Source organism: Neoarius graeffei, chromosome 23 (assembly GCF_027579695.1).
Source record: "Neoarius graeffei isolate fNeoGra1 chromosome 23, fNeoGra1.pri, whole genome shotgun sequence".
Taxonomy (NCBI): Eukaryota; Metazoa; Chordata; class Actinopteri; order Siluriformes; family Ariidae; genus Neoarius; species Neoarius graeffei.
In genome coordinates this window covers 15,001,884-15,019,839 of record NC_083591.1, presented here as the reverse complement: position 1 = coordinate 15,019,839, position 17,956 = coordinate 15,001,884, and the positions used below count along the sequence as shown (strand labels likewise).

General features: G+C 42.1%; 1 protein-coding gene across 1 annotated transcript in view; it reads right to left on the bottom strand.

Annotated features, from left to right (window-relative positions):
* The window catches only part of gfm1 (G elongation factor, mitochondrial 1), a 38,984-nt gene extending 24,830 nt beyond the window's left edge, over positions 1-14,154 (bottom strand). The window contains exons 1-9 of the mRNA XM_060905831.1: positions 14,004-14,154; positions 8,040-8,192; positions 7,775-7,907; positions 7,457-7,661; positions 4,453-4,569; positions 4,140-4,290; positions 3,860-4,014; positions 1,967-2,051; positions 1,512-1,649 (exon numbers count right to left, since the gene is read on the bottom strand). Of these exons, the coding sequence (XP_060761814.1) occupies positions 1,512-1,649; positions 1,967-2,051; positions 3,860-4,014; positions 4,140-4,290; positions 4,453-4,569; positions 7,457-7,661; positions 7,775-7,907; positions 8,040-8,192; positions 14,004-14,078 (1,212 nt within the window). The 5' untranslated portion in view covers positions 14,079-14,154. The remainder of the gene's footprint in view (positions 1-1,511; positions 1,650-1,966; positions 2,052-3,859; positions 4,015-4,139; positions 4,291-4,452; positions 4,570-7,456; positions 7,662-7,774; positions 7,908-8,039; positions 8,193-14,003) is intronic.
* Positions 14,155-17,956: the final 3,802 nt, after the last annotated feature.

Below are 17,956 nucleotides of genomic sequence, written 5' to 3'. Positions count from 1 at the left end.
AAATACAGCATCGGCAGTGTGGAAGTATTTTGGTTTCAAACCAAACGAAAAATCTAATATGTCCCCTAAGGCACACCATAGCCTGGGGTACTCCACTTCCACGAGATCTCTCCAATGAGTTGTGTTTTGAGTAGGTTACATGAGTAACAACAAGGTAAAATAATATAACGTATGACATTTGGGATGTGGGTAATAAACGTTTGAAATGTCATCTACTGAAGAAACGGAAGAAAACATCGTAGCGTAAACTGTTAGGTTTCTGGTGGGAATTAGCAATGCGCTTGCTATCTTTGTTGGGTGTTTTAAACCGTATGGATTTAAGTGGAATAATTGTAAGGAGTTATGTGATCAAGACAACGTTTTAAGCAAGGTAAGGCCATTTGATTATTAATTTCCCCGCCATGGCATGACGTGGGCCCATATGATTTTGCCTTGTGCAGCTATCACGCATTTGAATTAGGTTCGCCTCATTTGCGCTGAAGAATATGGTTTATCGCGCAGTCTAAACGGACTTGGGTGTTGGTTGATTCTTTTTCTTTTTTTTATTTCCCATGCTTGAAAGGGTATGATCCTGCTCATCGTGTACTTTTTTTTGATGGAGCAGGTGAAATAGTGCTGCAAATGGCGTTTCAACGCAGACATGTGTAAACAGTTGAATGCTATTTTCAAGATGAAGGAAGAGTTGCGTGATGCTTTGAAATATCTCTTAATCCATTCATCAATGCACAAAATTCGCTTTGCTGCTTAATCCATACCACAATGCACACAATTCGCTATGCTGCTTTTAAAATAGTACATTTGAGGCATAGGCGCACGTTACACAGTAGGCCGAAACAAAATATTATTTTTTTCTCGGTAATACCGTATACCCCAGGAAAACACAGAGACGGTTTAAAGGTATCAAAATTTGGATACCGCCCAACCCTATTATGAACATCACCAATGCATTTAACAAAAAAAAAGCGAATGGGGTAAATGGACGTAAGGATTTAAGACTTCACAAAATTACATTTAAGACCTACAATGCAAAATATGCTCGTATTTTAGACTTTAAGACTTAAGACTCCGCGGAAACCCTGTATACAATATCCCATAAATTCTGCTGGGTTTTGTTTTTTACTGAGAGTTCACAAGTGGGCGGGCAAGAGAGAGACAGAGAGAGAGAGCGCATTACACATGATGTAAATATTACTGCAATGAATCACTTTGTGCCATCAGTTGTGGTGGTGCTACCTCCATGAAGTGGAGTTTTTGTAGGATGTCTGAAAATACACAATTTTGTAGCACACATGTCCCCATTTTATTGTGCTCTACATTCATTTGAATATTGTGGGAGGTGATCAGTTGCACAGATATTCAAGTTCTTGCTTTTTTTTCCCCCATTTTAAATGCAGGATATCAATAATGTACATTTTAAATATGCAGTGTGTGCTTATGGAAGGTCACGTTTATGTAATGCATATTATTTTAAAACAAGCATTACAAAAACGTGTGCATGGATGCACACTCACCTCCATCTGGTCTGCATGGAGGCGCACCAGCCTCTGCACACGAACCCTCTTGGTTGTGCGCGTGTTGTAAATGTACTCGCCCTTCTTTAGACAACCCTGATATACACGCACATAGGTCAGCTGTCCAAAACGTCCAGCCTATGACGACACGCAGAGAGACAGACAGACAGAAATCAGAAGGTGGGACACAAGAGGACAAAACTACGAGTGTAAAATCTCAGTCAGAAGGTCATTATCCACACAATGTGTTAAAACATGAAAATGTATCAAGCACTTTTAGATTGTGATGAAATTCCAACTCTGCTTACAACTTTCTAATAATAATAATAATCATCATCATCATCATCATCATCTAAAATTAAGCAAAAGTCTGAAGTAGTCTCTGGTTCTACAGTCGACAAACTAATACATAAACTACACATGTTCACTGTTGGTTTATACGCACAGCATCTTACCTCTAGTTTGAAGGCCAAACCTACAAAAGGCTTCGTGGCATCTCGGGTTGAATCCATCAGGATCTTATTGCTATTATTCGATTCCCTGTATTCACATAAATTAAATTATTATGTTTGCCTTAAATTGTACTTCACAGAGCAATCACAGTCAACTGGGATTTACAATGTGGCTTTTTACAGCAACTTTAACTGTTTACTTTTTTCTCATAGGTTCCTCAAAAGCTACAGTAGTGCTTGAAAGTTTGTGAACCCTTTAGAATTTTCTATATTTCTGCATAAATATGACCTACTGTAAAACATCAGACTTTCACACAAGTCCTAAAAGTAGATAAAGAGAACCCAGTTAAACAAATGAGAAAATTATAATACTTGGTCATTTATTTATTGAGGAAAATGATCCAGTATTACATATCTGTGAGTGGCAAAAGTATGTGAACCTTTGCTTTCAGTATCTGGTGTGACCCCCTTGTGCAGCAATAACTGCAACTAAACGTTTCCGGTAACTGTTGATCAGTCCTGCACACCGGCTTAGAGGAATTTTAGCCCATTCCTCCGTACAGAACAGCTTCAACTCTGGGATGTTGGTGGGTTTCCTCACATGAACTGCTGGCTTCAGGTCCTTCCACAACATTTCAATTGGATTAAGGTCAGGACTTTGACTTGGCCATTCCAAAACATTAACTTTATTCTTCTTTAACCATTCTTTGGTAGAACAACTTGTGTGCTTAGGGTCGCTGTCTTGCTGCATGACCCACCTTCTTTTGAGATTCAGTTCATGGACAGATGTCCCGACATTTTCCTTTAGAATTCACTGGTATAATTCAGAATTCATTGTTCCATCAATGATGGCAAGCCGTCCTGGCCCAGATGCAGCAAAACAGACCCAAACCATGATACTACCACCACCATGTTTCACAGATGGGATAAGGTTCTTATGCTGGAATGCAGTGTTTTCCTTTCTCCAAACATAACGCTTCTCATTTAAACCAAAAAGTTCTATTTTGGTCTCATCCGTCCACAAAACATTTTTTCAATAGCCTTCTGGCTTGTCCATGTGATCTTTAGCAAACTGCAGACGATCAGCAATGTTCTTTTTGGAGAGCAGTGGCTTTCTCCTTGCAACACTGCCATGCACACCATTGTTGTTCAGTGTTCTCCTGATGGTGGACTCATGAACATTAGCCAATGTGAGAGAGGCCTTCAGTTGCTTAGAAGTTACCCTGGGGTCCTTTGTGACCTCGCCGACTATTACACGCCTTGCTCTTGGAGTGATCTTTGTTGGTCGGCCACTCCTGGGGAGGGTAACAATGGTCTTGAATTTCCTCCATTTGTACACAATCTGTCTGACTGTGGATTGGTGGAGTCCAAACTCTTTAGAGATGGTTTTGTAACCTTTTCCAGCCTGATGAGCATCAAGAACGCTTTTTCTGAGGTCCTCAGAAATCTCCTTTGTTCGTGCCATGATACACTTCTACAAACATGTGTTGTGAAGATCAGACTTTGATAGATCCCTGTTCTTTAAATAAAACAGGGTGCCCGCTCACACCTGATTGTCATACCATTGACTGAAAACACCTGACTCTAATTTCACCTTCAAATAAACTGCTAATCCTAGAGGTTCACATACTTTTGCCACTCACAGATATGTAATATTGGATCATTTTCCTCAATAAATAAATAACCAAGTATAATATTTTTGTCTCATTTGTTTAACTGGGTTCTCTTTATCTACTTTTAGGACTTGTGTGAAAATCTGATGTTTTAGGTCATATTTATGCAGAAATATATAAAATTATAAAGGGTTCACAAACTTTCAAGCACCACTGTAGTTACTAGTTCTGAATATTTTGAGATATGGTGAGATGGACATAGAAGTAATGAGCTCAGACTCACTCTTCGTTGAGGATGGCATAGTTGTTGACTTCACTGGGGTTAGGCAGGTAATCAAGCACAGCATCCAGCAGGGGCTGAACACCTTTGTTTTTCAAAGCACTGCCCACCAACACTGGAGAGAAGGAGCGCTGAATAGTGGCTCTGCGCACAGCCGCCTGAAGGAAGGGGGGACACACACAAAAAAAAGTGACTACAGTGCAGCAAACTTATTACTGTCCCTGCAGGACATGACAACAAACCAGCAGCAAATTACACAGTACAAGCTTTGCAACTGACAAACCTTAAGATCACCAACAGTGGGAACCCTCTCTTCCAGAAACATCTCTCCCAGCGTTTCATCGGCATTGGCTACACACTCCACCAGCTCTTCCCTGCGCTCGGCTGCCTCCGCCCGCATATCGACTGGGATCTCATCAAAACGAATGTTCTGGCTAAGAGCAGGACAGATGTACAATTCAGGTAGTGCATTTGTTACGTACATGACACAGAACTCACCGCAACTTGAGTCAATTTACAAACTCGTTCAGTTTATAGCTCCAATTCATGGGTCAGTAACATGAGCCGAATCATTTATCATTTCAAAGCACGCTTACCCACAAGGACCTTCAAAGTAGATGCTGCGTTCCTCAATAAGGTCAATGATTCCTCGCAGGTCTCCCTCCAGTCCGATGGGGATGTTGACAAATGCTGCGTTATGATTCAGTTTGGTCCTGAAAGGGAATCATGAAGTCTGATCTAAAAAGAAATTTTTGCTTTAAAGCTAGATGGCCTTTCGATTTCATAAAATCTGTGAAATTTGGTCCCCTCTGAAATTTGGTCATTATGATACATGTTTATTTCTGTAATATCTCACAAAATATCAGGTCATTCTGTGGCTGGAAAGTTATTTAATTTGAGGGGATTCCCGAGCAAACAACATGCATGAAATCGCTCGCTTCGTGCAGTCAAGCAGACAGAGGAAGTCCGTGTGCGCATGCGCAGGTTTACCTTTGACCGTGCACTAACAGTTACATTATTTTGTCAATAAACGAACAGCTGATCACACCGAGGTGCTCACTGACCGCCGATATTTATTAGTTTGGTCCTGCGTTTCCTTTCCTTCGCAACATAATGTCTTTTGTTCTCACTTTCCGTTACTATAGTCAGTCTTCAACGTTTCATTCACACACGTCCTCCATTTTTCTCTCCTGTTTCAAATTTGTATCCCACAATGCCTTGTGCGAATGGGGAAAACCCACCACATGATGCATGACATAGTATCTTGAATTGGGTCATGGTGAAGCAGGAAAAAATAGCAGAGAATTTAAGGCCACATGGCCCTAAATTCATTAATTGTTCTATTTTAAAAAAAATAAATAAATAAATAGAAGTCTGTGATTTGAATTCAGTAGCTTTCGGTCCACTAAACAAAAATAACTGGGTGTCAGGGAAAATTCTTTTTATGACCTACACTTGAAAAATCTGAAAGGCAGTCTACCTTTAAAGGCTGTGTTTATACAAAGGCAACAATCCTGATCCAAATTAACAGTGTCTGAGGCTGCAAGCTAAAAGTAAAATTCCTACAAGGCTAATACTATCTTAAAGGAAATGATCGCTGAAAACTAACCGATTTCTCGCCACCATATCAATTCTAGGAGTGTTTCTATAATGTTCTAAGTGTCCAATATGGAATAAACATAGAGAAAACGTGTAATTTATAAGGAACTCTTTCGTTCAACCGGCACAGCTATCATGACGTCAGAGTTGCTTCCCGTGGGACCGCGCATGTATACGTTTATCGTGAAAGCGAGCAAGTGATACGCCGTCATCCATATAGACTATAAAAACACCCTACCGCTAACTTTTACCGCATGCAAGAAGCTGAAAGTAAAACAGTTTCAATAACATGGAACTCAGCAGTGACGAGGAAACAATTATCCCAGTTCAAAGTAGCAAAGCCACAGGTTTAAAAGGCGTCTCGCCTGGATCCGGTTTCAGCGACTTCGAAGTCATCAATCCCGTAGCCTCATTTTGACTTTTCATGGTATCCTTATAGCCAGGGCTTTGAACCAGAATTTTTTTCCTATTGGTTCGTTCCGAACAGAAACGGAATTTTAACGTTTCCGGTTTTGGGTTCCACCATTAAATAGACGTTCCCGAACCGGTTAGAACAAAAAAATTTCGTTCCCGGAACGGTTAATTACGTTCCCTGTCAGCTGTTTAAAAAATGGCTATAAAATTATGTCTCTGTCTCATCCAGCTTAAGCCAAATGTAGGCTAATTCTATTACAACCTTCATTAAATAAGACAAGAAATAATTCAAAACAATTATTTCAAATGTTGGCGATTTGGATTCTCAGTATGTCTTCCCATCTACACAAACAGAAAAAGTGCCAAAAATGAAAGATAATTCGTTTAGTGTGTTACCAAAGGCTAGTCAGGCCCTATAGAGGGCTACCGCATGACGTCACCGCGCCGCGAGATTTTGTTAGGTGCCATATTGGAAGACCAAGTACACATCTATGCAAGTACATACATACATAAAACAAACTACACCTGAAATGTAGCCAGGGCCGGTTCTGCCCTAATCTGGACCCGGGTGCAACATCGCGCAACCCCCCCCCCAAAAAAAACAGTCTAAATCAGGACAACCATCACATAACTATAACATTTTATATCAACTATTTTAACTAAATGGGCTATAATAAATAAGCCTGCAGGCAGCCACGGCGGGCTGCCTCAGAAAAGTAACCATTCAATGACAACTGAAAGCCTGCAGCCACGGCGGGCTGCCTTAAAAAGTAACCATTTGTCCTACCTTAAAACTCGTTTTGCATTTTCTGCCTCCTTTTTTGTATTTTCAACCCTCCGTTTATTTTCTTTTCTTAAAACCCGATTTGTGTCCAGACATTTTGTTCTGCTACCAACGAACTAACTCGTCAGGTCTCGTCTCTCGAGCCCGCGATGATTCCCGTGGGAAGGGCAACAACTGATACATTTTTACAAACAGCCAATAGGGAGGTTGCAACGTTCAGGCTCTTCTTTGCTCAGACACTCAGTAATGCACTTACTCACTTATTATCACATGGAGACGTGATAGTAGTCCACCTTCCCGCTCTCTCCATTCAGTCAGCGAACGTCACACAGGAAGTGAACCCCAGCGGGTCATAGAAACTTGCGCAGGAGAAGAATGACTTTTTTATTTGTAGGCTACGGAAACTTTGAGGAACGAAATAAAAACCGGTATTAACCGGTTACCATTATTTTTAATAAGCGTTTCTGTTCCGGAACATAAAAAATAATAAAGTTTCTGGTTTCGTTTCTGTTCCATGTGAAATAGAAAAAGTTCCCGGTTTTCGTTTTCGTTCCTTGAACCGGTTCAAAGCCCTGCTTATAGCAGTGCAGATGACTATGGTGGCGTACACATTTTCACCAATGCCCTAACTTAGCCACTTTTAAATGTGAAAATAATCAATATCCTTTCAGAATTACTACCTCAACTTACTGCTGCTTTGAATTACATGTCAAAGTGTGAAATGACAAGTCAACTCATATTTTATGATTCATTTCCTTTAAGAACAAATCTTTGTCGAACTGCTCAGGTCACTTGGTGCTCACCGGAGTTGCTTCAGTGCTCGATAAGGGTTCGCTCCCATGCGGTCAAGCTTGTTGATGAAGGTGAGGAAGGGCACATTATAGCGCTTCATCTGCCTGTTGACGGTCATGGTCTGACACTGCACTCCTCCGACAGCACACAGGACCAGCACAGCCCCGTCCAGAACCCGCAGCGCCCTCTCCACCTCGATAGTGAAGTCAACATGGCCTGCAGGAAGAAAAAAGGGGGAAAAGGATAAACATGTGATGCAGTGGAGCCATAATTTTTATATTTCTGCTACCCGTGACTGCATTTCATTTCATATCCTGGTCCGTCTCTACCTGGCGTGTCGATGATATTGATATTGTACTGATTCCACATTGTGTACGTGGCTGCAGATTGGATGGTGATTCCCCGCTGCCTCTCCAGCTCCATAGAGTCCATGACAGCACCGACTCCATCTTTGCCCTTTACCTAAAGCATGACAAATGATGATCAATCTGTGTTACGCTTTAAACGTCATACTAGGAGTCTGTTTTATAATTGTAAAATAACTGGGCTTGCTGTTAATAAACATCCAGCGGCAACAAGAAATATAGTGCTTACTTCATGCATCTCTGATATTCTACCAGTGTAGTAGAGCACACGCTCCGTTAGCGTCGTCTTGCCAGAGTCTATGTGTGCAGAGATTCCGATGTTGCGGATCCTTTCATTTGGGGCGATTGCAGATGAGCATGGCCGGCAAATGTTCATCAGCACCTAAAAAACACAATGCCAAAGACGGGAAGCTAGAACATTTGAAAAAGGCCTTTTAGTAACATTGTTTGCAACAGGTAGATGACAATATGAAATTCAGCACCCATGAACCTTCTCCATCCCATTCAAGATGCCACTCGGGAACTTTAATAATAATGACTATGCACGGCCATTAGCTACATACAGTTAGGTCCATAAATATTTGAACAGAGGCAACATTTTTCTAATTTTGGTTCTGTACATTACTACAATGAATTTTGAACAAAACAATTCAGATGCAGTTGAAATTCAGACTTTCAGCTTTAATTCAGTGGGTTGAACAAAATGATTGCATAAAAATGTGAGGAACTAAAGCATTTTTTAAACACAATCCCTTCATTTCAGGGGCTCAAAAGTAATTGAACAAATTAAATAATTGTCAATAAAATGTTCATTTCTAATACTTGGTTGAAAACCCTTTGTTGGCAATGACTGCCTGAAGTCTTGAACTCATGGACATCACCAGACGCTGTGTTTCCTCCTTTTTAATGCTCTGCCAGGCCTTTACTGCAGCGGTTTTCAGTTGCTGTTTGTTTGTGGGCCTTTCTGTCTGAAGTTTAGTCTTTAACAAGTGAAATGCATGCTCAATTGGGTTGAGATCAGGTGACTGACTTGGCCATTCAAGAATATTCCACTTCTTTGCTTTTATAAACTCCTGGGTTGCTTTGGCTTTATGTTTTGGGTCATTGTCCATCTGTATTATGAAACGCTGACCAATCAGTTTGGCTGGATTTGAGCACACAGTATGTCTCTGAATACCTCAGAATTCATCCGGCTGCTTCTGTCCTGTGTCACATCATCAATAAACACTAGTGACCCAGTGCCACTGGCAGCCATGCATGCCCAAGCCATCACACTGCCTCTGCCGTGTTTTACAGATGATGTGGTATGCTTTGGATCATGAGCTGTACCACACCTTCGCCATACTTTTTTCTTTCCATCATTCTGGTAGAGGTTGATCTTGGTTTCATCTGTCCAAAGAATGTTCTTCCAGAACTGTGCTAGCTTTTTTAGATGTTTTTTAGCAAAGTCCAATCTAGCCTTTTTATTCTTGAGGCTTATGAGTGGCTTGCACCGTGCAGTGAACCCTCTGTATTTACTTTCATGCAGTCTTCTCTTTATGGTAGATTTGGATATTGATACGCCTACCTCCTGGAGAGTGTTGTTCACTTGGTTGGCTGTTGTGAAGGGGTTGCTCTTCACCATGGAAATTATTCTGCAATCATCCACTATTGTTGTCTTCTGTGGGCGTCCATGAGTTCACCAGTGCTTTCTTTCTTTCTCAGGATGTACCAAACTGTAGATTTTGCCACTCCTAATATTGTAGCAATTTCTCGGATGAGTTTTTTCTGTTTTCGCAGCTTAAGGATGGCTTGTTTCACCTGCATGGAGAGCTCCTTTGAGCGCATGTTTTCTTCACAGCAAAATCTTCCAAATGCAAGCACCACACCTCAAATCAACTCCAGGCCTTTTATCTGCTTAATTGAGAATGACATAACGAAGGAAGTGCCCACACCTGCCCATGAAATAGCCTTTGAGTCAACTGTCCAATTACTTTTGGTCCCTTTAAAAACAGGGTGGCACATGTTAAGGAGCTGAAACTCCTAAACCCTTCGTCCAATTTTAATGTGGATACTCTGAAAGTCTGGACTTTATGTCCATGTCCATTATATAACTATAACTTGAATATGTTTCAGCAAACAGGTAAAAAAACCAAATTTGTGTCAGTGTCCAAATATAAATGGACCTAACTGTACATCTGGGAGAATGTTTTGGAGGAAATACAAAATATAAATATACAGTTTTCCTCTTTAGCCCAAATATATTGCTGATCACCAAGACATGTCTGGTGGCTCATGTCTGCTTCTATAATTTTGCTTAACCAGTCATGGATGTTCAATCTTTTATAGGAACAACAATAATAACTTCAGAAATATAATGCGATCACCCACCTCTGTTTCACGTTCAGCAACAAATATTAGTTTTGCTTGTGTGTATAGATGACAGTAAATCACACTGCGTCCTAAACCACATCTGCACAAAACCTTGTTAGGTTTTGATCCGTCTGTACCGAAATTAACAAAGTATGATCTAGGAATCTAGACCTCCGCCACCTACGAGATTCTGCCTCACGGATCGATCCGGGAGCAGTCACTGACACAGCTGCTCAGAGATGTTTCTCAGTTTATTGTAGGACAAACATGACTATATACAGTCAAGCCCGAAATTATTCATACCCCTGGCAAATTTTGACTTAAAGTTACTTTTATTCAACCAGCAAATTTTTTTTCTTGATTGGAAATGACACCGGCATCTCCCAAAAGGTAACACGATGTACAAGGGGCATCATTGTGGAAAAATATATATATTTCTCAGCTTTTATTTACATTTGAACAAAAAGTGGCATGTCCAAAATTATTCATACCCTTCAATAATCAATAGAAAAGCCTTTATTGGCTATTATGTACAGCAATCAAACACTTCCTATAATTGCTGACCAGCTTTTTGCATGTTTCCACTGGTATTTTTGCCCATTCATCTTTAGCTTTGAGCTCCAACTCTTTCAGGTTGGAGGGTCTCCTTGCCATCACCCTGATCTTTAGCTCCCTCCACAGATTATCAATTGGATTTAAGTCAGGACTCTGGCTGGATCACTGCAAAACGCTAATGTTTTTGTCTGCTAACCTTTTCTTCACCACTTTTGCTGTGCGTTTTGGGTCGTTGTCATGCTGAAATGTCCACTGGTGCCCAAGGCCAAGTTTCTCTGCAGAACGCCCGATGATGTTGAGAATCCTGATGTACTGCTCTTTGTTCATGGTGCTGTTTACTGTGATTAAGTTCCCTGGTCCATTGGCTGAAAAACACCCCCAAAGCATTAGGTTCCCACCACTATGTTTGACAGTGGGGATGGTGTTCTTAGGGTTGAAGGCTTCTGCTTTTTTACACCAAATGAAGGACACATCATTGTGGCCAAACAATTCAATTTTTGTTTCATCTGACCATAAAACAGAAGGCCAGAAGTTGTCTTCTTTGTCCAGATGAGCATTTGCAAAGGCCAAGCGGGCTTTTGTGTGCCTTATCTGGAGAAGTGGCGTCCTCCTTGGTCTGCGTCCATGGAACCCAGCAGCGTGCAGTGTCCGTTGGACTGTCTGCCTCGAGATCTTGCCACCAGCAGAGCCCAGATTCACCAGGATGGCCTTGGTGGTGATCCTTGGATTCTTTTTCACCTCTCTCACTATCCTCCCGGCCAGCACAGGTGTCACTTTTGACTTCCGACCACGTCCTCTGAGATTTTCCACAGTGTGGAACGTCTTGTATTTTTTAAATAATACTTTGCACTGTAGCCACTGGAACTTGAAAACATTTAGATATGGCCTTATAGCCCTTTCCTGACTTCTGAGCAGCCACAATGCACAGCCGCAGGTCCTCAGTGAGCTCCTTTGTCTTAGCCATGACTGTCCACAAACTAACTGCAGAGAGCTGCTGTTTTTCACCTGTTGAATTGATTAAAACAGCTGTTCCCAATTAATCAGGGTCATTAGGATGCTTTAGAAGATCTCATCTCATCTTCTCTAGCCGCTTTATCCTGTTCTACAGGGTCGCAGGCAAGCTGGAGCCTATCCCAGCTGACTACGGGCGAAAGGCGGGGTACACCCTGGACAAGTTGCCAGGTCATCACAGGGCTGACACAGACAACCATTCACACCTACGGTCAATTTAGAGTCACCAGTTAACCTAACCTGCATGTCTTTGGACTGTGGGGGAAACCGGAGCACCTGGAGGAAACCCACGCGGACACGGGGAGAACATGCAAACTCCGCACAGAAAGGCCCTCGCGGACCACGGGGCTCGAACCCGGACCTTCTCGCTGTAAGACGACAGCGCTAACCACTACACCACCGTGCCGCCCTGCTTTAGAACAGCTTGGACTATTTGGAATGGTATAGAACTTTGGATTTTCCCATAGACTGTGACAGTTTGCAAAGGGTATGAATAATTTTGGACATGCCAATTTTTGTTCAAATTTAAATAAAAGCTAAGAAATATTTTTTTCCACAATGATGCCTCTTGTACATTGTCTTATTATCTTTTAGGAGAAGCCTGTGTCATTTCTGGTCAAAAAAAAAAAACTTGCTGGTTGAATAAAAGTAACTTTAAGTCAAAATTTGCCAGGAGTGTGAATAATTTCGGGCTTGACTGTATATATATTTATTTTTTCTCACATTCAAGAGTGTGTTGTAGCTACAGTATGTGACTGGATGATGATTTAATTGACGAAGCCAAGTTATCTATGCATCACAGGTTTGGATTACACTACTGTATGAAAAAAAGAGACATTATGTACCATTACATCACCCATCAGAATCACAGTCTTATGAAAAGAAGAAAAAGACAGTCACGGTCAACATAACCTTCATTAAGCAGAGAGCAGAATGTGCGAGCGAAGATAAATCTCAAGGATTTAACTAACCCAAACAAGTAGCAATCAGGAAAACCTGTACCAGTTTCAAGCATGCCAGAAATATTTTTATCACCTCTGTATGACATTACTGAAGAAGTGGATAGGGTCTGAAACAGATATCACCAGGGGGATGTTAGAGATTTTGTGATAGACTGATCACTTCTTTAGCAGCTCTAGCACATCATTACGAGGGTACTTCAGAAAGTTCTCGGCCTCACCCAGAAAACGTCGCAGCAGAAAGACTGTTCTTGCATGATTTTTCAACATAATCTCCTTTAACTTCAATGCACTTGGCCCACCGATGTTCAAGCTTCGCTATCCTTTCACAGAAGGTGGTCACATCTTGAGCTTCCAGATCCTCCTCAGCAGCATGGATGACTTCATAATCACTCTGAAAATGGTGACCACGTGAGTGAGATTTCAGTTTGGGAAACAGACAGAAGTCAGACGGTGCCAGGTCAGGTGAGTAAGGTGCATGGGGCAACAGTTCAAAGCCATGTTTGGCTGCTTCTGCTTCTGCCACCTGTGCTGTGTGGACGAGTGCATTATCCTGGAGCATGCCAGCTTGATGCGTCCCTCTCCTTTTTTTATTTGACTGCTTCTTTCATTTGAGTTTTTGTGGACAGTGATATAAGGCTTTATAGTATACGGTTATGCCCCTAATGGGAGTTACACCCCTTGTTTCCGGTGAGGCTGAGAACTTTTTGAAGTATCCTCATAAAGAAGGTGAAGAACTTTCAATGCCAAACATGTCACTGCTGACCAAGGACACCTGGTGTATGTGGAATATTATAGGAATATTATTTTTCTCCATAATATTCCTTTAAATGCATGTATAGGGATGAGAGCTACACAGCAGCAACTTGTATAGAGATAAAGATGAAAGAAAGGAAATGAACTGATCAATAACAGATAAAATCTATTACTCCAGTCTGAATACTGAATGTAAATCCTGCATTTGTAAGGCAACCAGTCACTGAGAGAGATTCTCTCTCTCTGTGTCTCTCTGTCTGTCTGTCTCTCTCTCTCTCTCTCTGTCTCTCTCTCTGTCTGTCTCTCTCTCTGTCTGTCTCTCTCTCTCTCTCTGTCTGTCTCTCTCTCTGTGTCTGTCTCTCTCTCTCTGTGTGTCTCTCTCTCTCTCTCTCTTTCTCTCTCCCTCCCTCTCTGTGTCTGTCTGTCTCTCTGTCTGTCTGTCTCTCTCTCTGTCTGTCTGTCTCTCTCTCTCTCTCTCTCTCTGTCTGTGTGTGTGTGTCTCTGTCACACTCACTCACTGCTCTGTACTTCAGTTTAAATCCATATAAATCAGCACAAACCTGCTTCACTTTCACATTTGCTGGATTTTGCAGATTGAGCCGATTTAGAACGAGGCCTGCTTTCAATAACCGCATTTTTATTTGAGGCTAAAGCTGTCCGGTTCCCACCGATGAGCTGTGGAAGTTGATCTCAGGCTGAAAGTCACGCCGGCTGAGCCGTAAAGAGCCCACTTCCGGTAACGAGGCACATGATTGGTTGCAGACTTACAAACAAGTTGTCACAGCGCCACCCAGTGGTACGGATGAATTGTTCAGCAAAATCTCATTTACTCATTTAAAGGTGCTTTTTATTATTATTATTATTATTATTATTATTATTATTATTATTATTATTATTATAGCCTGTAAAACATGTAGACCATGATTTTAAAAAACCCATACAAACACACAATGGTTTAAGCGAGGAAGAAAACATTACGAGAAACCCATTGGGAAAACTAACTTCCGGTCCCGAGGACTTGTTTGTGTTGAGAACTGAAATCCTGGGGGCGGAGCTTCATCAGTATCCTTGCAATTTTATTTCTTTGAAAAATATAATGCATTTCTGATTCTGCCCAAATTTGTGAACCAATCTCTGAACCTACTCTAATGTTAATACTGTTAGAAATAATACTGGTGTTCACTTACCAGTTTGCAGCTATATGATATTTTATGTATCTGCAACTAGCAATTATTCAGTACTCAATATTCAGGACTCAAGGTGTTTTACTGGCATCAGAACAGCAGATGGCGCCATAACACCTTACATTCAAGGAGTACATAGAGGGCACTGAATACTACTTAATGTGGCTTTATTAAGTGATTTGCACTTAAACTAATATTACACATATTTATACATACGCACATTTTTGAAGTAAAATTGTGCATGTTGCACACAAACATTGTGCATATTAAAAGTTAACATGGTGCACTGGTGTAGCTGCAAGGCAGTTTCTATTTCTAGGTTTAAAAATTAGAAATATTAGAAAGAAAGAAAGAAAGAAAGAAAGAAAGAAAGAAAGAAAGAAAGAAAGAAAGACAGCACAGTGGTGTAGTGGTTAGCACTGTCACCTCACAGCAAGAAGGTCCGGGTTCGAGCCCCGTGGTCGGCGAGGGCCTTTCTGTGTGGAGTTTGCATGTTCTCCCCGTGTCTGCGTGGGTTTCCTCCGGGTGCTCCAGTTTCCCCCACAGTCCAAAGACATGCAGGTTAGGTTAACTGGTGACTCTAAATTGACCGTAGGTGTGAATGTGAGTGTGAATGGTTGTCTGTGTCTATGTGTCAGCCCTGTGATGACCTGGCGACTTGTCCAGGGTGTACCCCGCCTTTCGCCCGTAGTCAGCTGGGATAGGCTCCAGCTTGCCTGCGACCCTGTAGAACAGGATAAAGCGGCTAGAGATAATGAGAATGAGATGAGAAAGAAAGAAAGAAAGAAAGAAAGAAAGAAAGAAAGCACAACTTTATTCATCATACACTTGTGAAATTCCTCTCTGCATTTAACCCATCTGAAGCAGTGAACACACACATGCACACACACGTGAGCAATGAGCACACACACATACCCAGAGCAGTGGGCAGCCATGCTAACGGCGCCCGGGGAGTAGTTGGGAGTTAGGTGCCTCGCTCAAGGGCACCTCAACCCAAGGCCGTCCCATATTAACCTAACCGGATTTCTTTGAACTGTCTGGGAAACTGGAGCACCCGGAGGAAACCCATGCAGACACAGGGAGAACATGCAAACTCCACACAGAAAGGCCCCCGCCAGCCGCTGGGCTCAAACCCAGAACCTTCTTGCTGTGAGGCGACCATGCTAACCACTTACCCCACCATGCCACCCTGTTTAAAAATCCAGCTTAGTCTGCTCACCTACCAGGCTGAGCTGGTAGACCTTGATAGTGAGTCATCTTTCAGCTTTGTTTTTACTTGTCTAAATGGATCAGTAAAAGTTAAGATTTTAGAATTTTCTTACTGTTATTTTCTTCAGGGCAACTTGCCATGGCTATAAACACTAAGGTGCAAACATACATTTCTATTTCTATATCCATCTTCAAATGGCATCCTCAGTATGATAATGCACCATAATCACAATCTCAAACTGGTTTCCTGAACATAACGAGTTCAATGTTCTTCAGTGGCCTTCCCAGTCATCAGATCTGAATTGCAGCATCTCAGAGGAATATTTCCAACATCTTGTGGAGCCCAGGACCCAAACAACTGAGGGTGTTCTGAGAGCGAAGGTAGGTCCTACCCAGTATTAGTATAGTGTTCATAATAAAGCGCTCTGTCTGTGTGTGTGTGTGTGTGTGTGTGTGTGTGTGTGTGTGTGTGTGTGTGTCGTAAAGCCAAGTCAGATCAACATGGGTATAACCTGGGTTGGACAATTGATATGAAAGGGGTATTTAAGGGACTGTTGCTCTAACCTGAAAAAAGGGCAACCCCTTACCCCTATTCTAAGTGTCACCACCCATCAGCATGTACCTGAATGGTGTGAAATCTGGTCATTTACCTCACCACAAATCAATTTTAAACTTGTAAATTGTTTTAAATGTTAAAGATTAATGGAATATAAAAAACTGCACACTTTTAGTGTAACACGTTTTTGCAGATATCGTTCCTTCTAAACTGCAGCAATATGATTTTGCGTCTTGAACATAACACTGGCATTTATCAATTTGATTGTAAAAGACGTGTACCTGTAGGGTGATTACATTGTTTCAACATGGCACAATGGTCCTTTAATTACTTATTATAGATAGCACATGCTATGTTAAGCATTCAAACTTTGAGGAAACATTTTTGGAAAAAAAAATGGACTCAGATGATTAAAAGTTGATATTATATATATCATGTAAAATAAAAATTTAAAAGTAGATTTTGCAAGTTTGAGTCACTGGAAATTTAATAAACTTCACTGTATCATCTGGGCGGCACGGTGGTGTACCGGTAGTGGTTAGCACTGTCACCTCACAGCAAGAAGGTCCTGGGTTCGAGCCCCGTGGCCGGCGAGGGCCTTTCTGTGTGGAGTTTGCATGTTCTCCCCCTGTCTGCGTGGGTTTCTTCCGGGTGCTCCGGTTTCCCCCACAGTCCAAAGACATGCAGGTTAGGTTCATTGGTGGCTCTAAATTGACCATAGGTGTGAATGGTTGTTTGTCTGTGTGTCAGCCCTGCGATAACCTGGCAATTTGTCCAGGGTGTACCCCACCTCTTGCCCGTAATCAGCTGGGATAGGTTCCAGCTTGCCTGCGACCCTGTAGAACAGGATACGCGGCTACAGATAATGGATGGATGGATCATCCAAAAACAATTATTTGATTGTCCTCATATTTCCATGAATGAATACCACAGAAGGTCTGAATTACAATATGTGACACTTGCAGGGTTCAAGGGGGAAATGAGGACACGGGAGGCAGGCTTGTGACAACTCGAATGGTGCACTGTATAACTGAACACTCATCTCATCTCATTATCTCTAGCCGCTTTATCCTTCTACAGGGTCGCAGGCAAGCTGGAGCCTATCCCAGCTGACTACGGGCGAAAGGCGGGGTACACCCTGGACAAGTCGCCAGGTCATCACAGGGCTGACACATAGACACAGACAACCATTCACACTCACATTCACACCTACGGTCAATTTAGAGTCACCAGTTAACCTAACCTGCATGTCTTTGGACTGTGGGGGAAACCGGAGCACCCGGAGGAAACCCACGCGGACACGGGGAGAACATGCAAACTCCACACAGAAAGGCCCTCGCCGGCCACGGGGCTCGAACCCAGGACCTTCTTGCTGTGAGGCGACAGCGCTAACCACTACACCACCATGCCGCCCCTGAACACTCATATGTTAGCAAACTTTTATATACTTAAACAGCTGAAGTGCCTGATACCAATGAGTGATCTGCTCATTGACATCCTTCATGCAGCAGAGCCACTGGAGTGGGGCATGATCGAAACAAAGAAAGGGAGGGCGCCCCAGCAG